The sequence below is a fragment of the Urtica dioica genome, chromosome 2, assembly GCF_054948205.1.
Source record: "Urtica dioica subsp. dioica isolate 48M chromosome 2, U.dioica_male_clone48M_v1_H2, whole genome shotgun sequence".
NCBI classification, from domain to species: Eukaryota; Viridiplantae; Streptophyta; class Magnoliopsida; order Rosales; family Urticaceae; genus Urtica; species Urtica dioica.
In genome coordinates this window covers 11,387,286-11,405,476 of record NC_142757.1, presented here as the reverse complement: position 1 = coordinate 11,405,476, position 18,191 = coordinate 11,387,286, and the positions used below count along the sequence as shown (strand labels likewise).

General features: G+C 36.3%; 2 protein-coding genes and 1 long non-coding RNA gene across 4 annotated transcripts; all 3 read left to right on the top strand.

Annotated features, from left to right (window-relative positions):
* Positions 1-515: 515 nt before the first annotated feature.
* On the top strand, positions 516-3,093 carry LOC149404081 (protein FAR-RED ELONGATED HYPOCOTYL 3-like). The gene is made up of 5 exons (XM_089607391.1): positions 516-520; positions 1,645-1,697; positions 1,779-2,399; positions 2,488-2,906; positions 3,010-3,093. Exons 1-5 carry the CDS (start codon positions 516-518, stop codon positions 3,091-3,093), a joined length of 1,182 nt encoding a protein of 393 aa, XP_089463517.1.
* Positions 3,094-3,167: 74 nt separating this feature from the next.
* On the top strand, positions 3,168-4,477 carry LOC149404080 (uncharacterized). Of its 2 annotated transcripts, none has more exons than XR_016302049.1 (2): positions 3,168-3,561; positions 4,020-4,477. It is a non-coding gene; the product is annotated as an uncharacterized LOC149404080 (long non-coding RNA). The 2 variants fall into 2 exon arrangements; XR_016302048.1 differs by having other exon boundaries at positions 4,008-4,477.
* An 8,861-nt stretch (positions 4,478-13,338) lies between these two features.
* LOC149404079 (Mitochondrial substrate carrier family protein) lies at positions 13,339-17,270 on the top strand. Its single transcript, XM_089606995.1, has 10 exons — positions 13,339-13,751; positions 14,443-14,499; positions 15,004-15,066; positions 15,179-15,235; positions 15,320-15,403; positions 15,702-15,770; positions 15,844-15,956; positions 16,046-16,215; positions 16,517-16,595; positions 16,792-17,270. Exons 1-10 carry the CDS (start codon positions 13,401-13,403, stop codon positions 16,901-16,903), a joined length of 1,155 nt encoding a protein of 384 aa, XP_089463121.1. The 5' UTR covers positions 13,339-13,400; the 3' UTR covers positions 16,904-17,270.
* The last annotated feature ends 921 nt before the right edge of the window (positions 17,271-18,191 follow it).

Here is an 18,191-nt window from a genome sequence, read left to right as displayed (position 1 = left end):
GGTTTGTTCTTATTCTGTCTCTAGAAGTGCATTGGTCGATTCAGTACCTTCAGAAGATACCTTGAAGAACTATAGAGTCTCCACCACTCTATGCCCCATAACTAGACATCATAGATTCTCCTAACAATCGTACTGAGATCAAAAGTCCTTTGATCCTTAGATCGCGAATATATTGTTTTAAGCAAACCATGAAGAGTTTGTTCATGCAAATCTACATTTGTCTCTTCATTTGTTGTTAGGTTTGTTTAAGGACTAAAGACTTTAGTTTATGATAAAGCTTCAAACAGGCAAAGAAGAATGAATGAACGTTTCAACTTTTATTAATTATTCAGCAGTTACAAGCAAGAGTCTTCGTAAGACTTTATTACATCAAATGTACATAAGTAGCGACTACTACTCTTCTTGTGGGCACCATTGACAACAATGGGTGTCGTACTTTCAGTGTACGCATAGATCAGTTCGGCACTGAGCACATTATAGCATGTGTACTAGGATGTCCACTCAGAAGTGATGCCATGAGGTACGATCAAGCCGATTACAACATGCATGTTCATAACTTCCAACAATTGTACAAGGGGCATTTCATATGGTGCCAATTTTGCAAGCTTCAAGAAAATCAACCGAGTTTTATCCAACCGGGACGTCCATCAAGATTTTATTGATACATTTCATTTTCTATTGTAACTATATGTGTGTAGAACGCATTTATTTTAGGATGAATTTTGTTGTATGTCATTCAGTATTGAACATTTATGCTAGATATATATGATTGCAAGTATTTTAAATTTGGACTATATTTACAAATATATATTCATTTATTTTTGCAACATTATTTGTGTTCAGTTTTCCATCGAAAATGGTATTTCATTTGCAATTTTTCACATTTTTTTGTTCAGTGTTTGGAATGCGTGTCGATTTTTCTTAAATTAGGAGGCTCGAAATGACATCGAAAATGACATTTAAAACCTTGATTGATAATAATAAAATGCTAAGGGACATTTTTAATATTTTAATAAGAAAAATTAGTCAATCTAAGCCACATCAAACATTGCAATTGTAAACTAGCCAACGTTTCCTTTATTTTTCGAATCTAGCCAATTTTGACGACGTGGCATATTTATGTAAGATTGTATTTACTATATTAGCCTTCTTTTCAATTCAAAATGACTAGCCCACATTTGAGTCTTGGTTATATAGCCAATATTGTTATATTCTGTTTTTTTTTTATTCGGTTTATAAATATATTCCGTGTATTAATTATATTTATTCACGGAATTGAATCATGATAAGTTGACCTTCCTTTTTTATAGCTACATTTAATGGAAAGGAGAATATATCAACGTTACATCAGATTGGTTCATTTTAGTTGGAAGATTATCCCATTTTTTAGGGATTAGATTTGTTTTTTTTTTAAAGCTAAAATTTTGAAATATATCGCTCACATTTATTTCACTGGATCAAATTGCTACGCAATTCAAAATTTGAATTGTTCTGTTCCGCCTTAAATTGAACGTTCCTTTCCACTTTTTGTCGTGTTTAAGAAATTTTATCGCACTTTCACTGGTGAGAATGGTTTATTTTTTTAAAATAAGTAAATTTTTACATATGTTACATCATGTTAACGCTGAATATATTGTTTCACAGATTTATTCGAAAGAGCATCATGAATGGTTCTCAGTTTTCTTTGACTGAATCAAGTATGTCCACTCTTAAATCATCAATAATATGTCTTCTAGATTATTGTAACGTTTTTAATTTTTTTTTTTATATTTTCTCAGTTTTAACGTTTGAGAGACATAGGCTTAGTCAATCACCTTCAGTTGTTTCGAACGACGAAGAAGATTTATCTGAAGATTCAAAACTGACTCTTTTTGGTCAGGTTGATGTCGACAACTTCCCGATGAACATTGATTTGAATGTTAATGATCTATTCATCAATAAAGAGGTGATGGTCGATGCTTTTGGCGTACTAGCCGTTCGGAATAATTTTGAGGTCAGAGTGTCTAGATCAAGCAATTCGCACTATAACTTGATTTGTAAGGTTTCAAATTGTCCTTGGAAAATGAATGCAACTGTATATCGTGAATCAAAGCTTTGGGTTATTCGTACTTTTGTGAAGACTCATAATTGTTACAGTCACGTCTCTTCGGCAACAAACAGACAATGTTCATCCAATTTGATTAGCAAAATGGTCAAGCAAGATTTCATGGGTGATCAAACTGATTCCATTAAACCAAAGGGTGTTATTGATATTATGCGCACACGTTTTAAGGTTGAAATCAGCTATTTTAAGGCTTGGAAAGGGCGTGCTGAAGCTTTAACAAAGATTCGCGGTTCTTTCAGTCAATCATATTCGCACTTGCCTATAGTTGCTGAAATGATAAAAGAAACAAATCCCGGTAATGGCAATGCGATTAATTTTGGTTTATTTACACATACATTCTGGTCTGTTTTGATTAATTTCTGTTTATTTTTCAATGTGTGTAGGTACTTTTATGAGTATCGTGGTTGATGACCAACAACATTTTAAGTACTTTTTCTTGGCCCTAGGTGCGTCTATACATGGATGGAAACATTGTCGTCCGCTCATATCGGTTGATGGAACTTTCTTGAAAAGCAAGTACCGTGGCACTTTATTGCTTGCTACCGCCAAAGATGGAGATAACCATTTATTTCCCTTGGCCATGGCAATTGTTGACTCTGAAAACGATAAGTCATGGCATTGGTTTTTATCTCAATTAAGGTATGCATATGGTGTTCGAGATGAGATGGTTATTGTTTCTGATCGTAATAGTTCTATTCCCAAGGCGGTGCATTCTGTGTTTCCCGAGTGCAAATATGCTATATGCATGCAACACTTGTGGTCTAACATGAAAAGTAAATTTGGGAAATCATACATACAACCTGTAAGATATCGAATTTTAATTATTATTTATGTAAATAATAATTATATGGTAAGGACTACATTGTAAGGTTTTTTGGACCCATTTGATATAAAAATGAGAAAAGAGGGTCAAGTGGGAGTTTTTGGGAACTTTAGCATTTGTTCTTATCCTTGCCACATCATCATGGGCTAGAATTTTCCTCAAGTGATTTAAATCACTCGGCTGCCACACAAACAAACAAGAAAAAAAAAAAACAAAGAAAAAAAGGGATTAAATGCTAAATAGGAGGATAAGTATATATTGCCACGTCATCAAGTTGGAGACTTATCTCCTTCCTGGAGCAATATCCTTGCCGTGTCAAACACACCAAACGCATCAGGAGAAAAGAAAAGGAGAAGAGAAAAAAAAGAAGAAAGAAGAAGGAAGAGAGAGAGGGAACGCGAGGGAGAGAGAGATCGAGGGAGCGAGAGAGAAAGAGAGCGAGAGTGAGTGAAGGAGAAGAGTTTGAGGAGGAAGAAGAAGCTTGGCCGACAGCAAGCCACCGAGACCAAATCTCACGCGCGCGCTCGGACCGAGAGGAAGTGAGCCACCGCGAGCACGCCAAGGACGCCGGACCGAGAGAGACGCCGGGAAAAGAGGGAGTGAGCGCTGAGGAGACCCAATTTCATGAAGTAAGGTGAGAATTCGTTCTTGCCCTGTTTTGATTTTGAAGTTAGGGTTGGAATTTGGGGCTTTTCAATTATGAACGTGTTTGATACTCCTTGATTTGATTTTGTGCTCGAATTGGTGTTTGATGATCCTAAGAATCTTGATTTTGGATTAAATTCTGGTTGGTTAGTGGTTGGTCGGATTTGATGTTTTGGGTGTGTTAGTTGGCCGTGTGGTTGGCTGGAGATTTTGTGATGGTATGTCGAAGTTATTGTTGATGATTCGAGACTGTTAGTGTTGTGTGGGCTGGAATTGTTAAGCGTTTTGTTGTTGTGTTTTGGATCGAAATGATGTGAAGTTGTTTGTGATGACGATTAGAATATGAGAAGTGTGTTTATTAGGAATTATGGTTATAGTGTGATATATGTTTTTTCAGATTTGTTATAGAGTTATTAAATCGTTTTTTGTTGCGAGTTTCTCGTCGAGAGTTAGGCTCGGTTTAGGTAGGTTGAACAGGGATCGGGGCAGCGGCTCGGGACGGCGAGGAGGCTGTCCGAAGATTGGCGGAGGTGCTGCGCGAGCGACAACGAAACGGGGCTGGTCAGCGTGGTTCATCGGCTCGGTTGGAGCGAGCTGTTGGGCCAGGGACGGCAGCGACGCTGTGGAGGCTCTCGGGGGGCTGTTTACGGGAGTCTCTACCTAGTGTTAACGAGTCGAAATTTCCCGAGTTCCGACTCGAGTCTAAGACGTTATTAAGTAGTTTATTTTTTCGAGTTAGTTACGAAGTTTTGATTAAGTTGTGCGAGTGTTTCGAGTTAGTACATTATTATTATTATGTTTTATAGTCAAACCCGTTTGATATACGTTGTTAAGAAAAATAAATTAGTATGTTATCATTATTAAACTCGTTGATTATTCAAATAATTATTTAGTATTCTTATTTACTTAAGTATTAAAAATCGAGTTCGACTATAAGCTCGACTCTTTTAATTTGGAAAAAAAAAGAATAACAACGAGAAATGTTTTATTTACGCACGAAAATAGAAATAAAAGAACGGTTCGACTACGAACAGAGGGTTCGGTTATTTCATAAACATTTTATTAAATCGAATCCAAGATTATTTATATATGGTTAGATATTTAAAATAAACGACTTGGTTCATCTTAAATGGAAGGTTTTTAAGTTATGTACTTCATTTCTCAAATGGTTATAACTTGTCAATAAAAAGAGACAAGTCAAAAATATTTTCTAGAACATATTTGAAAAGTATCGTTTTGAGTTATTTTCATATAACTTCTGTATGCTATAGATAGTTCGTAATAATTTCTTATTACGTTCTTTTCTTCTAGTTTCGACTTCGGGAACCTATTCTAAGTAGTGGGCCTTGCCCAATCAAAAGAATAGGTGGTCGAATAGTATGAGACGTTTCTTAGCTTAAGTCAGAGAAGTTATGTCGAGATCTTATTATCTTTAGGCACCAATTCTTTCTGTATCTCTGTTATGATCTCATGTGTTCTTGATTGCTCGTGTTTGAGACGCTCTGAGTAGTGTGACTAGGAGGACGTTTGAATACGTTCATTATGAGCTTTCTTTCCAGTAGAAGTATGTACGTTAGTATGCCGAGGGATGAGATACTGAATACGCTCCATGTTCGATCTTACTCTTCTATAGATAAGTCCAGATTGCTACAAGGATAGCAGCGAGCGTAAAGATATTACGTGGACGAAGCTACGTGAAGTAAAGAAAAGGACTCTTTCTGTTGGAAGAGAAGGATTCGAGATTCGAAAGAATCGTATCCATGTAAGTAGAAACATTTCAACTGTATCACAAAAACAATGTGTTGTGTGTGCTGCTTATGTGCTTGCATTTACATGATATGATATGTGATTGTTGCATTTATTGCATTTGCATTCATGTGCATCTCATCTAAAAATGGAAAAGAGTTTTACGAGAAACGAGGTTTTTCGAAAGAAGGATGTGTGTTGTGGATCGTCCATGAATGGTTGGCTAGCTCCTAGGATCGGGGAGTTAGCTACAACTTCGCGAGATAGGATCGGTCTCACGAAGGATCGGGTCATTTGAATAGTTCTAGGAACCTTATGACTTCGAAGAGCGGACCGTATGTAGTACTGGGTACCTTATGGTCACGTCGGACCATTTGAATAGTGTTGGGCACTTTATGGTTGCGACCTCCGGACTGTATGTCATAGTGTTGGGCACGTTACAGCTGCGACGTTAGTCATACATGTATGCGAGAGGACCACACACCTTGCGCGCAATTAAGAAGAGATTTAAAGAGAGGAAAAGATGAGAAAAACTTGCTTGGGTTTTGAAGTGAAAATCATATCACATGCATTGTTTCTGCTTATTGGGCGTTAGCTCATTCGTTTTTGTGATACAGGTGAGGGATGTGATTAAAAGATGTTTATACGGTAGCGGGTTGACTGGCGAGCGCTTCCACGTAGACGAGACTTCGTATATGGGCTATTTTGACCTGATGGGCCTAATAAGAAATCGTTTTGAATAATGTTTTGTGAAAATGGTTATGTTTTGTGAAGTCTGTCTAAGACCTAGAGGTAAAGTAGATTGTTTCTTTCACTATGTCGTTTATGCATGTAGACTTTAAGTCAATACGATGTTGTTGTGTGTAGATACGAAAGGTTTGTCATGACGTCGTGTCATTTATGTTTTAAAAAAAAATTTCACGTGTTTTCATTTAAATAAACGACTCGTCGGGGCGTGACACAACCTTTGTTTTATAACAGTGCAAAGGCGTATACTGTTAAACAATATGAGTATTGGAGGGGTTTGTTCGTGGCTGGTAATACTAGAATTGAAAAATATATTGATGATGCTAATCCACAATTGTGGGCAAGGTGCATGTTTCCTGGTAGAAGGTTTAACTTGATGACTACCAATATTTCCGAATGTCTCAATTCGGTCTTGAAAGAAGCTCGGGGGTGGCCCGTAGCTTGTCTTGTCTTGAGCTTTAGAAGTTTGCTACAACGGTGGTTTAATGAAAAAAGAAATTTAATCCCTCTCATGGTATCTGGACTTACTGGTAAAGCTCTAAACCTCTTCACGAAGGCTGAAGCGGATGCACGAACTATGAATGTAAGCGTCATAGTGTTAATTTTTGTAAATTTTTGTTAATTCCATGCATTTTGTAAATTTCTGTTAATTATCATAAATTTATCACTGTCCAGGTGGAGCCGATCAATGCCGACCAGTTTGAAGTTATCGACGGGGTTATTCACAAGGTTGTTGACGTTGCCAACAAAACCTGTTCATGCGGTGTTTGGAAATTGGATTTGTTCCCATGTTCGCATGCTTTTGCTGCTTTGTGGAGGTTGAATCTCAAGCCAATGGATTTTATACCTCAATATTACACACAAAAGGGTTATGTTGCTACGTATTCCATGGACGTTAACCCAATTGAACATGACGGAGATTGGATCTTACCTCCCGAAGCTCAACTAATTCATCCTCCAATTCACAAAGTTCAAGCAGGAAGACCGAAACTGAAGCGATATCGTGCTAAGAGTGAGACCTTTCATCCATATCATCAAAGATGTGGAAAATGTGGACGAGCGGGACATAATAAGCGTTCTTGCAAATTGTAGTTATTTTATTTTTTTTCTTTCATTTTCAGTACAACTATGTTTTGGATTTTTGTTTTTCAATTCAGTTTGGTTTTTAATAGTTGAATAAATTTACCTCTTGACCTAGTTTATTTCTGTAAATTATGTTACACTTTATTCAAATTCACTTGGTTGATTTCTGTTAATTTTGTCACGTTAAATCGTTTATTCTAAGCCTCGTTTATCTATCTTCTGTTTATTTTAGCTTCAATTATGGTACCCTTTTATTTTGTTTTTCCTCATCTATGTATCTACACATTACTTTCTACACGTTACACTCAGTACACAAGTAAAAAATAATTATACGTAATTAACATAAATAAACCATCTCCGGAATCATATAGAAAGCACATTTAATTCATAGAAATTAACTAACATCTCTATCATAAACACAAACCAAAATAGGCGGGTTTCATGCATTCCGCTAATCTTACATAATAAAACCAAGTTAAATGACCTTAAATATAAAGATCATTTCTTATATTTTGAAATCACAAAAACTAGACCATAAGTTGTAGAATTTAGTAAGTTAACATAATAGTCTAAATATCATCAATATTCAAATTGAAACTTGGTTGGCTGCTTGCTTCTCCTTCATTTCTTTTCGTCTTCTTCTCTTGAGTGTAAGGTGTCTTTGTCAATGCTGAAGGTTTTGTAGCCCGCTTTGGCCGTCCATAGTCTTGTGATGGCTCAGACTGAATTTTGGCAATTCTAGCTGACCTCTTTGGCGCAACAGCTTGAATGTACTCTTGCGGTTGAACCTGAGAAAGATTCTCAGTTCTAGAGTCAATCGAAACACCAAAAAGATTTATGTTGTCTATCATAAATGCTAAATCGTCGTTTAACTGCGTAACTTCTGCCTGTAAATATAATCAAACTTTGTGTTAATTTCAGTTAATCTAAACCCGTACCGTTAATTACGGTTAATTTGGGCTAATTCTTTTAAGTTCACACTTGCTTGCTTCAAATGTTGAGCGCTTTTTAAACTTCCGAATAATGGTGACAGTTTTTCTACACCCTATTTATATCAAGACTTGTTACTGCCAAACATTAATAAATATATTTATTAAAGTTTTAAAATGTTGAAAACTTACCGGAGGTGTTATCTCATCTGTCTGGTTGGTTGCATCCTTTGGTGTTGCAGCAGCTGCCTCCTTAATTTCAGATGCTTTTTTTGGTATCCACTTTTTTATCTAAGCAAAAAAACACAACTCGAAAATCATTATCATGTTCAATAAACAATAGAGACACTCATTTTGAGCATGTTGGGGATATACTTACTTCAGCCATGGTTTCTGAGGACTCCGGATTCTCAACTTCGTTAACATTGCTTTCGTAATTGGTATTGTCGTCATCCTCGACACCATCATCCTAAATACATAAATTTACTAAAATAAACTACCAAAGTAAACACATTTCATCTATTCAAAATAACAATTTTAAAGTTACCTCTTCTACAAATTCTGTCGCCATGATGTCTTCAAAATTCATATTTCCACTAGCATCTTGGAAAATCTGTGTACGCAATACTCATGGTTAGATTACATATAAATGTTATGTAAACAAGATTTTTCGATTGTTCAAGAAATTTACCTCCTCAATCCTTGTTTCTTTTTGTCCTTCCTCTAGGAGCTGAACTTTGTTCTTCAATATTTTGATTTCTTCCATATCTTCAGTATGCTTTCGTTTCAGATCATTTACCTCTTTCACTGTTTCTTCAAATTTAACACATATGTATTCATATCCTCTAAAAAGATTTTCTATTTTTTCCAATACCACTGGATCACTATCTTCATTCCTCTCTGAAGTCCCTACTGCTTCTTTTCCTTTTCGGCTTGGTGTGTTTTGTTCAGCAATACCATCAACTACCTCTCTTTCCGTGTGACCCATATCTTGTTCTTCCCGTGTGGCTGTTATAGTAAGCACTTCAATCTACATTTACGGAAGTTAACAACAGTCAATATGTATTAACAAGAATTAATAATTTACAAAAATTAACAATGTAGTTATACCATACCTCCCCATTACCAAATATCTTGTCAACAAGATCATCGTAATCTGGATTATTGTTGTACGTCCATTTGAAAATTCTTGGATAGCTCACGTTGTTGTTTCTTGTAGTGAATTCTTGATCAACAAGGGCTGGTATCACTTCGTATGCCCATGCAAGTAACAGATAAATAAAGCCTCCAATATCATAACCTGTCAAAGTTTTCGAGGAAAGCTTCAACGAGATACTATGCATCGAAGAACATAGTGCATTGAAACTTGCTCGACCCCAATGATACTCTGCAAACTCTCCGGGATTGGCAGCAAGTCGGAGATGTTCTTGCTGTATCAACACTTTTGGTTGCTTCGGCATCAAGAGGTGTTCAACTACAGCCAAATTTACAAGCGACACCCTCTCTTCATCATTCGCTTGGAGGATTGATTTCAAGAGTACTAAGAGAGTCCCCGGTAATTGCATGTCTCTTATTGGCATGAAACATCCTGCTAAGTTGTTCCCCAAATTCTCTTTATTTGGTACTGGAATTTCATCACAATTCAGCCCCGTATTCAAATGAAAACCAACAGTTCTTGATCAAATAATAACATAAATTACAACACCAATATGCGCAAATAAACATTAATTTACAATACAAATTAAACAAGTGCATGAGAATTAAACCAAATACTAACCTGACATGAGGAGAAAATCAAAGAGTGTGAAGACTAAAATTTTGCCGCCAATTTTGAATCTCAGTTCATTTGCTCTTTTGCTGTTTACTTGATGCAAAACAAGCAAATGTGCAAGCTGTTTCGGAAACGTGTCACCAATAAATTGTGTCAATTTTCCAAATGGTCCATGAAGAAATAACCGTCTCTGGTCCTCAGTTGCTAGGCAAGCCAGTAGATCCTTCAAAACTCCCAGTTTAGAATGTTGACATATTCTTATTTTTGGGTTCCATAATTCTTGATCCACTACAAAATCACCAATCTACGATACATTGATTTATTATTACGTATATTTATGCAGGATATAGATATGGCATAGCTTATATATAAGGGCATACCTTAGTTGATGATCTTGTACCCTTTTTCCTTGAAGATTTACTCCCACTGCCTCGTTTGCCCATTGTTTCCTGTTTATTCACTCCCACAATGCGTTATAAACAAAAATAAACACTTCGATTCATTAACCTATTTATCAGTTCAAATCATTACCAGTTCAAGAACAAACCAAAATAAATAGTTCAAACTAAACTATTATATTCTCAGCCAATTTAAAAGTCATCAACCAATTGAATTGCTCATAAACCGAAATAAACCAATAACTAAACCATCTCCAGATCATCACCATAAATCATCCAATTAACCATACAAAAACAATTTTAAAAATAGATAATTCAACATTAACCGGTCATTAAGAAAGAATCGACCCATAAACACCCTACCATAACCAAGAATCAACAATCACCCAAAAGTGTTTGGAAAAAAACAATAACAGGACAAAAAACAGGACATTAAACAAAAAAACAAACCAACAACCCGACAAAACAAATCACCCCCATAAAACTGACAATAACCCCCATTAAACAAATCAACCCCACTACAAGATTAAACAAATCAACCTGATAAATACCTAAATATACCATATCAGGACAAAAAAACAAGATTAGAACCATGACATACCAATACAAAATATACCTAAATATACAATAAACAAAACATCAACAAATCTAAACAGGTTATCGAAAAAATCCCAAATAAAACCCCCATTTAACAATAACCCGACAAATACAAAAAAAAATACTAAATCAAGACAAAAAAAACAAGATTAGACCCACGAAAATATACCTAAATATACAATAATAAAAAATAAACAAAAATAAACCGGCTGTCGAAAAACCCCAAAGAAAAAACATAAGAATCTTTCATACCTCTTTTGGAATCTTCGATGCCTTCAATACTCTTTTATCCTAGAATCTTTGTGGGGTAGCTACAAAGGTTACTGGGTTTATTTCCGGGATGGAGACATTTTGTGGGGTATGTGGGGTTATTTTTTGGGACCGTCGGAGAGGTGGTTTAGGGATGAGAATCGAAAAAAGAAAAAAAAGAAAAAGGGAAACTTGAGAAAGTGACGGTTTAGAAGAGAGAGAAAGGGAGAAAGAAGAAATGCACGGTTAGAAGAGAGAGAAAGTCTTCTGGCATTAAATGGTATACCAATTTCACACGCATAACAATTTTTTTTAATTTCAAAATTTAATTTCAAAAATTGAACGGTTAATGCCATGTATTCAATGACGTGTTTTGACTTTGACCTATTCATTAATTAAAATTTAGCTTCCTCTTTTAATTTTGCTAAATATCTGCCGAATCTCATCTTAAATGGCTAAATATCCGACTAAATTGTGAAAACATCAGATATTAATTACGTGTACACAATTCTTAGTAGTCAAACGTGGGCTAGTACTTATATCTATACCTTATAAGGAAAATGGTAAATAAGGAATTTTATACCCGTAAATTTCAGTAAATGACTACTTTGTAAAATTAACCAAACGTTGGCTAGATTCTAAAAACCATGTTTCAAAATGGCTACGTTGCTAGTTTGCCCTTTTAATAATCATATGTATAAACACGATATTTCAATTAAATGGATATTTTCTAGAGATTTGTTAATAACTAGCCTATAGTTAGAGGGGATATTAAAATAGTAGCCAATCTATTAGTTTATTTAGCTAAATAGCCAATATTACACGTAGTACCAAAAATACCCTTTTCTCAACCCAAACCCTAACCAGCCAGCCTCTGATCCTTAATATCAGCCTCTTCAGATCACAGCACCGGATGGAGGCGGAGGCGGCGGAGGAGGAGGAAAACGACCAGAGCCGCTACCGAAGGCCTCGTCGTGCCTCTCTCGGAGAACGGCGGCGAACTTGGCGCGAGCCTCGGAGATCGCGTCCCTCCTCTCCCGGAGCCCCTCCGCGCCGAGCCCCTCCAGCGGGAAGTTCCACAAGTCGAGAACCTCGTCGTCGTCGCCGCCGTCGGAGATCAAAAAACAGCCAGCAGCGAAGAAGAACAAGTTCGAATCCGAATCCGAATCACCGTCCATCGCCGATTCATTCGACGCAGAAGATGAGCGGTCCGGGGAAGAAAGTGATCGAAATGACCTTCAAGGCCTCGAAGAACATCGATTGGGACGGCATGGCCAGGCTTCTCATCTCCGACGAGGCTCGCAGAGAGTTCGCTAACCTCCGACGTGCCTTCGACGAGGTCAACACCGCTCTCGAGACCAAGTTCAGCCTGGTTTGTTCCATTCGATATTTTTGATCGCTGATGAACAAACAAATGGGTGATTAACTAGAAAATGTTATGGTTAATCGTATTTACTATTGTTTTTGTTACGGTAAATAAGATTTACTATTGTTTTTGTTACGATAAATAAGATTTACTATTATATTTACCATAGAAACGAATGATTTACTCAATGGTTAATATGATTCTCGATTGTTCACGAAAATAATTAGTAAATCGTATTTACTGTTAGATTAACTAGTCATATTTACCATAGAAACGAATGATTTACTCAATGGTTAATATGATTTACTGTCGGATTGTTAGTCATCGATTGTTCACGGAAATAATTAGTAAATCGTATTTACTGTTAGATTAACTAGTCCTCATCTCTGATAATTTTTCTGTTAGATTAACTACAAAATGTTACGGTAAATAAAATTTACTTTTATTCTTGTTATGGTAAATAATATTTACTGTTGTTTTTATTACGGTAAATAAAATTTATTGTTTTCTTGTTACGATAAATAATATTTACTATTGTTCTTGTTACGGTAAATAAGATTTATTATTATTCTTGTTACGACAAATAAGATTTAATGTAGTTTTTGTTATTGTTAATTAGATTTACTAATTTTTTTTGTTATGGATGATATTATTTACTATGATAGTTAATAATATTAACCTAAGGGTATAATTGAAATATTGGAATGTTGTCATGATAAATTGGCTATTTTCCTAAATATGTTAATAGTTTGGCTATAATTTTAAAGTAGGGGTGCTATTTTGGCTACTTCTTTAACCGGCCCTATTTTCTATTGTATGTGTAACGTCACAAACGTGCTCGATTGCATATTTGTGTGTATATTCGTCTATTTTATGCTTTTATTTAGTCAAACGGCCTCTTTCCCTCCTTATCCTTTTCTCTTCTTCGAACTCAAAATTCCCATGACGGCCACCGAAAGAAATACTTCAAAAGGCGTGATTTCATGGCGGAGAATCCCATACCTAACCGCCTCTTCTCTGTTGGACCACGAGCCGCTCTGGAAGAACACGAACGCCGGGCCACATGGCGCCGCCGGCCTCAGGAGGCGCGGCTTTGCATGCGTGTCGGTGGCTGTGGAGAAGCCGGAGCTGGCCAAGGAGTTCTCCCCGTCGCAGGCCCAGCTCGCCAAGCACCCTCTGGCGATCCTTGCCCTTTTCCCTCGTGACGCCGCGCTCTTCGCTGCTGGAGCCGTCTCCGGCGCCGCCGCAAAGACCGCCACCGCCCCGCTCGATCGCGTCAAGCTCCTCATGCAGGTTCTTTTTCTTTTTTGGGGTTTCTGTTTTGACACTTTCTTCTTTGTTTCTTATCGGATCTACATTTCCTTTCTTGGTAGATTCTTATTTATTTTGGACTAAATTTCCTTGGGTCGAGATTTTTTTATTTTTTAATTTTTTTTTTTAATTTCCAGTGCAACGCACTTTCAGATTTTGCTATGTTTTGTGTAACTGATTGATTATGACCCGCTTTCATAAAACATAATAACTAAATACCCTTTTCGCTCCTGACTTCCTCAATTAAGCTATAGAGCTTTTGATATTGGGCTAAATGTACTTGTAATGCGTATTATAAAACTCATTGGGATAGGTATCCTCAGAATCAAGTGAATCTTTGCTGTGTTTTGACTAGTTTGTATATCTGAATATGTATCATCTGAAATGTGCAGTTTGTGAATCCGTATTTCCCCCTTTTTAATGTTATAGAACTGCTTTAACCCCACCAAATTCCGTAGTGTGCTGAATGATAAGTTCACCAATAATTCAATAAAATCAATTAAATTCCCCAAAATTTGATAAACAAATATATTATAACATTTTAACCAAAAAGATGACTGATTACTGCTAATTATCAAACTTTCCATCTCCTCTCTCTCTCTCTCTCTCGGGAAAATGAGAATTGTTTATTTCTGGGAATAAGTCCCCTGATGGATAAACTATATGTTTGTAGACTCATGGCGTTCGAGTTGGACAGGAAACTGCTAGGAAAGCCATTGGCTTCATTGAGGTGAGTCACGCTTTGTTTGTCTTTCTCACCTGTTCGATTACATAGATTTGATTAGCTAAATGGAGAACCCACCACCCATAGCTCCAAAGGGATAATGGGATGCGTTCATCATTGTTTTGTATTTCAGTATTAAAATATTATTATACCTTGTGGCATAAGTGTCGTAAAGATCTTCTTCATCTCGTCATATATCTTACGTTTGTAATTGTTGAGTCTTTATTGACATTTATGTCCTCAAGTTCTTTTGTCAAGAGGCATGTTGGTAAGGATATCCTTTGAGTTTCTGTTGCGAAATTGTTAAAGGTAATACTACTACTCACAAAAAGAGAAAATTTAATATAATGAGTTTCTTGGAAACCGACTTAGCTAGCTAGTCATTAGGTGTTTAACAATTTTGCTAGTCTTTGCTGTAATTTCTGGTTGTGCTTGATTTTAGACGTAAACATCTTATTCGAATATTTCATCTATCTCCTCTTATTGTGCATAACAGTCTGTGTTTTGCAGGCCATAACAATGATAGGGAAAGAAGAAGGCATAAAAGGTTACTGGAAAGGAAATCTCCCCCAGGTTCATTGCATATAACGTTGGCATTTGAAAATTTCATTTTCCTAGGAGATGATTTGCGAAAAGATTTATGAGGGATACGTCTATTACAAAAATTCCACTGGTATCATTCTAGGTAATAAGGATAATACCCTATAGCGCCGTCCAACTTTTTGCCTATGAGACCTACAAGGTAACGATAAACCTTGTCCAAGAAGATAATCTCGTGGTGCAAATGAAGTTAAAGCTCTCACTTACATAAATCTTGAGTTTGCAGAAGCTGTTTAGGGAAAAGGACAGTGAGCTCTCTGTCATCGGAAGACTCGCTGCTGGTGCATGTGCAGGCATGACATCCACTTTTGTAAGTTAATTTTATATTTGTATACCAAATGGATTGAAAGTACTAATAAAATATTCATTACCCCAGCTCTTGCGCCCATAGGTGAGCAGGTGTCTAACAAGTAAACTGGTGTTTCTTTTTCCGATTCCTGTCGGGACTGGTCTAGTATCGTAGTCTAGTTAATAGCAGCGAATGTCCTTCGCTGCTTGTAATCTTATCTGATACGCTTTTACATGAATTTGTATCTCCCTGCAAAAAAAAAAAAAAAAAAAGAAAAAGAAAAAAAACAAAACCGTCCAATGTTATTTGCGTTTTGCAGATGACATACCCATTAGATGTCTTGAGGTTACGACTAGCAGTTGAACCGGGCTCCCGAACCATGTCTGAGGTATGATTTACTTGCATAGAAAGTTAATTATACACCTCAACATTTAAGGACGTTTCCAATGTGCTGTATTCAGATTGCAATGAACATGCTCAGAGATGAAGGAGTGGGGGCATTTTACTATGGCCTAGGGCCGTCTCTGATCGGGATAGCTCCATATATTGCGGTCAATTTTTGTGTTTTCGACTTGTGAGCGTACTATTTGTATTTATTTGTTTGTATTTTTAACTGAAGTTTACGTTAGGAGATGATCGGTTGATGATGTATGTGTACACCAGGATGAAAAAGGCCTTGCCCGATAACGTTCAGAGGAAAGCTGAAGCGTCTATTGTGACGGCTATAGTCTCGGCTTCAATCGCCACATTGACATGTTATCCTTTAGACACCATAAGAAGACAAATGCAAATGAAGGGGTCACCTTACAAGACTGTTTTGGATGCCTTTCCAGGCAAGTCGAAGGCACAATCTGCCTTTTACTACACACCATCTCTATGATAAATTCCCAACTGAACAGATACTATTTAGTTTGACCAGCTCAATGCTCTACTGAGTATTTAGTTAAATCAGTTATAACATTACTTCACAATGCTTAAGATGATGCTCGACAAAATCATGAAGTTATGTACATGTCATGGTCTACTCGTTAATTATCAATTCTCAGGAAATCGACAAAATCATCTGGTTTTGAAAGAGGCATACATTTTTTGCCACATCATACTCATGATGCATGCCGTGTTTTGGACATACAGGAATTGTGGCTCGAGATGGATTAATAGGATTATACCGAGGTTTTTTGCCAAACGCTTTGAAGAATCTACCCAATAGCAGGTTTTCATGTCCCTTATGCTTCTTATCTAATTTCTAGAAGAAATTGCGATTTCTGCAGTGCGTAATATGGTCCTATGTAATATGTTACTGACCACTATAAAATAACTAGGTTTGCTATTTTACTTTTTTTCCAGTCTTGTTTGCATTCCTTATCTGAGTCACATTTTGACGCTCAAAATATCTATTTTTTTTCCAGCATTAGGCTTACCACGTACGATTTTGTCAAGCATCTAATTACGAAGAGTGAGAAAGAGCTGCAGAAAATTATGGAGGAAAACCGTGACAAACATCAACGTACGAGTAATTGAATAAGTAGCAGCGCCGCGACTATTTTAACCCTTTTTCCATGGAACTCGTTTCACTAAGAATATCAATTATTTTTAGGATTTGTACTGAAAAAAAAAAAAGAAATTGGAGAAGTCACATCAATCCAAATTCTGCCGTCTGGTTTTATGTGTTGGTAGGTCGAGTTGGGTGGCTGGTTCTTTTGGTGGGATCTGATTACAATGTTAGCTGGTGATATTTTGTTGTGATCATTATTTTAAATATTGAAGATAAAACATTTGTGATGGTGAAAATTATGTATGGTAATCATTTGTGGTAGTTAAAGTGTGTGCGATTTGTGAGAATTTCGTGTTTCATGAAGTAGTAATACTGTCTTGTTAGATTTATTTATTTACTCGCTTGTTTTATGTTTGTTGTTATTTTCTTTTGTGCTATACTATTACCTTGTCAATAAAACACATCAACAAGACTTAACAACTCAATAAAACATTCCGTTACACTTAATTCTTTTGCATTTTTGTCCTCGGCCGAATTTTTGTCCAAAATTCCGCGAGCTTAAGAATGCCTCTCGGTAAAGCGAGTGCATCCATCTGCTCGGAACTCGGATTTGAATGGTTCTTGAATTAAATTAAAGGCATGTGAGTCTACTTTCCAAATCATTTGGAATTAGCTCAATTGGACACCGGAATCGCCGTGTATGGGGATTTTACTTCGAGGTGCTTGCAGTTCGGGATTCAAGGTTTTTGAAAATTTTGGAGTCCGGATCCCGGATCCCATTCCGAGAGTTCTAGAACTCAAATGGAAAAATTTACTTGAGAAAAAATGTTTTTTCAAGTATAATAAACATAATGTGTAATATTGAAATATTTTGATTTTTTGAGTGATTACTTGAAATTGAGATTTTATAAAAACTAGTTTGAATTTTGAAAAATTGTTTTCACTTTCAAACATGAAAATGTTTTGTCATCCAAATTAAACATGTCTTCAAAACTATATCTATACCACTTATGTTCAACATTTATTGCTCTTGAAAATTTAAGTGGAAGGTCTTCTCGAAGACCAGTTGGCAAGAAGATGCAAGAAGATGTGTAATCTTAAACTTAAGTGTTCAAGTGAGTTAGAAGTTCACACTTCTCTCATGCACTTTCCCTAATAGAAAATAGGAAATGTACCTTGTGTCTTTATGCACTAACACTGCTCTTCCTTGAAACATGTCGATTTAGGAATCAATTTCTAGAATTCCACTCTATCTATCTATACACTAGGAAATGTGTTTCCAAATATATAAGAGACGATGTGCCTATTCTAAAA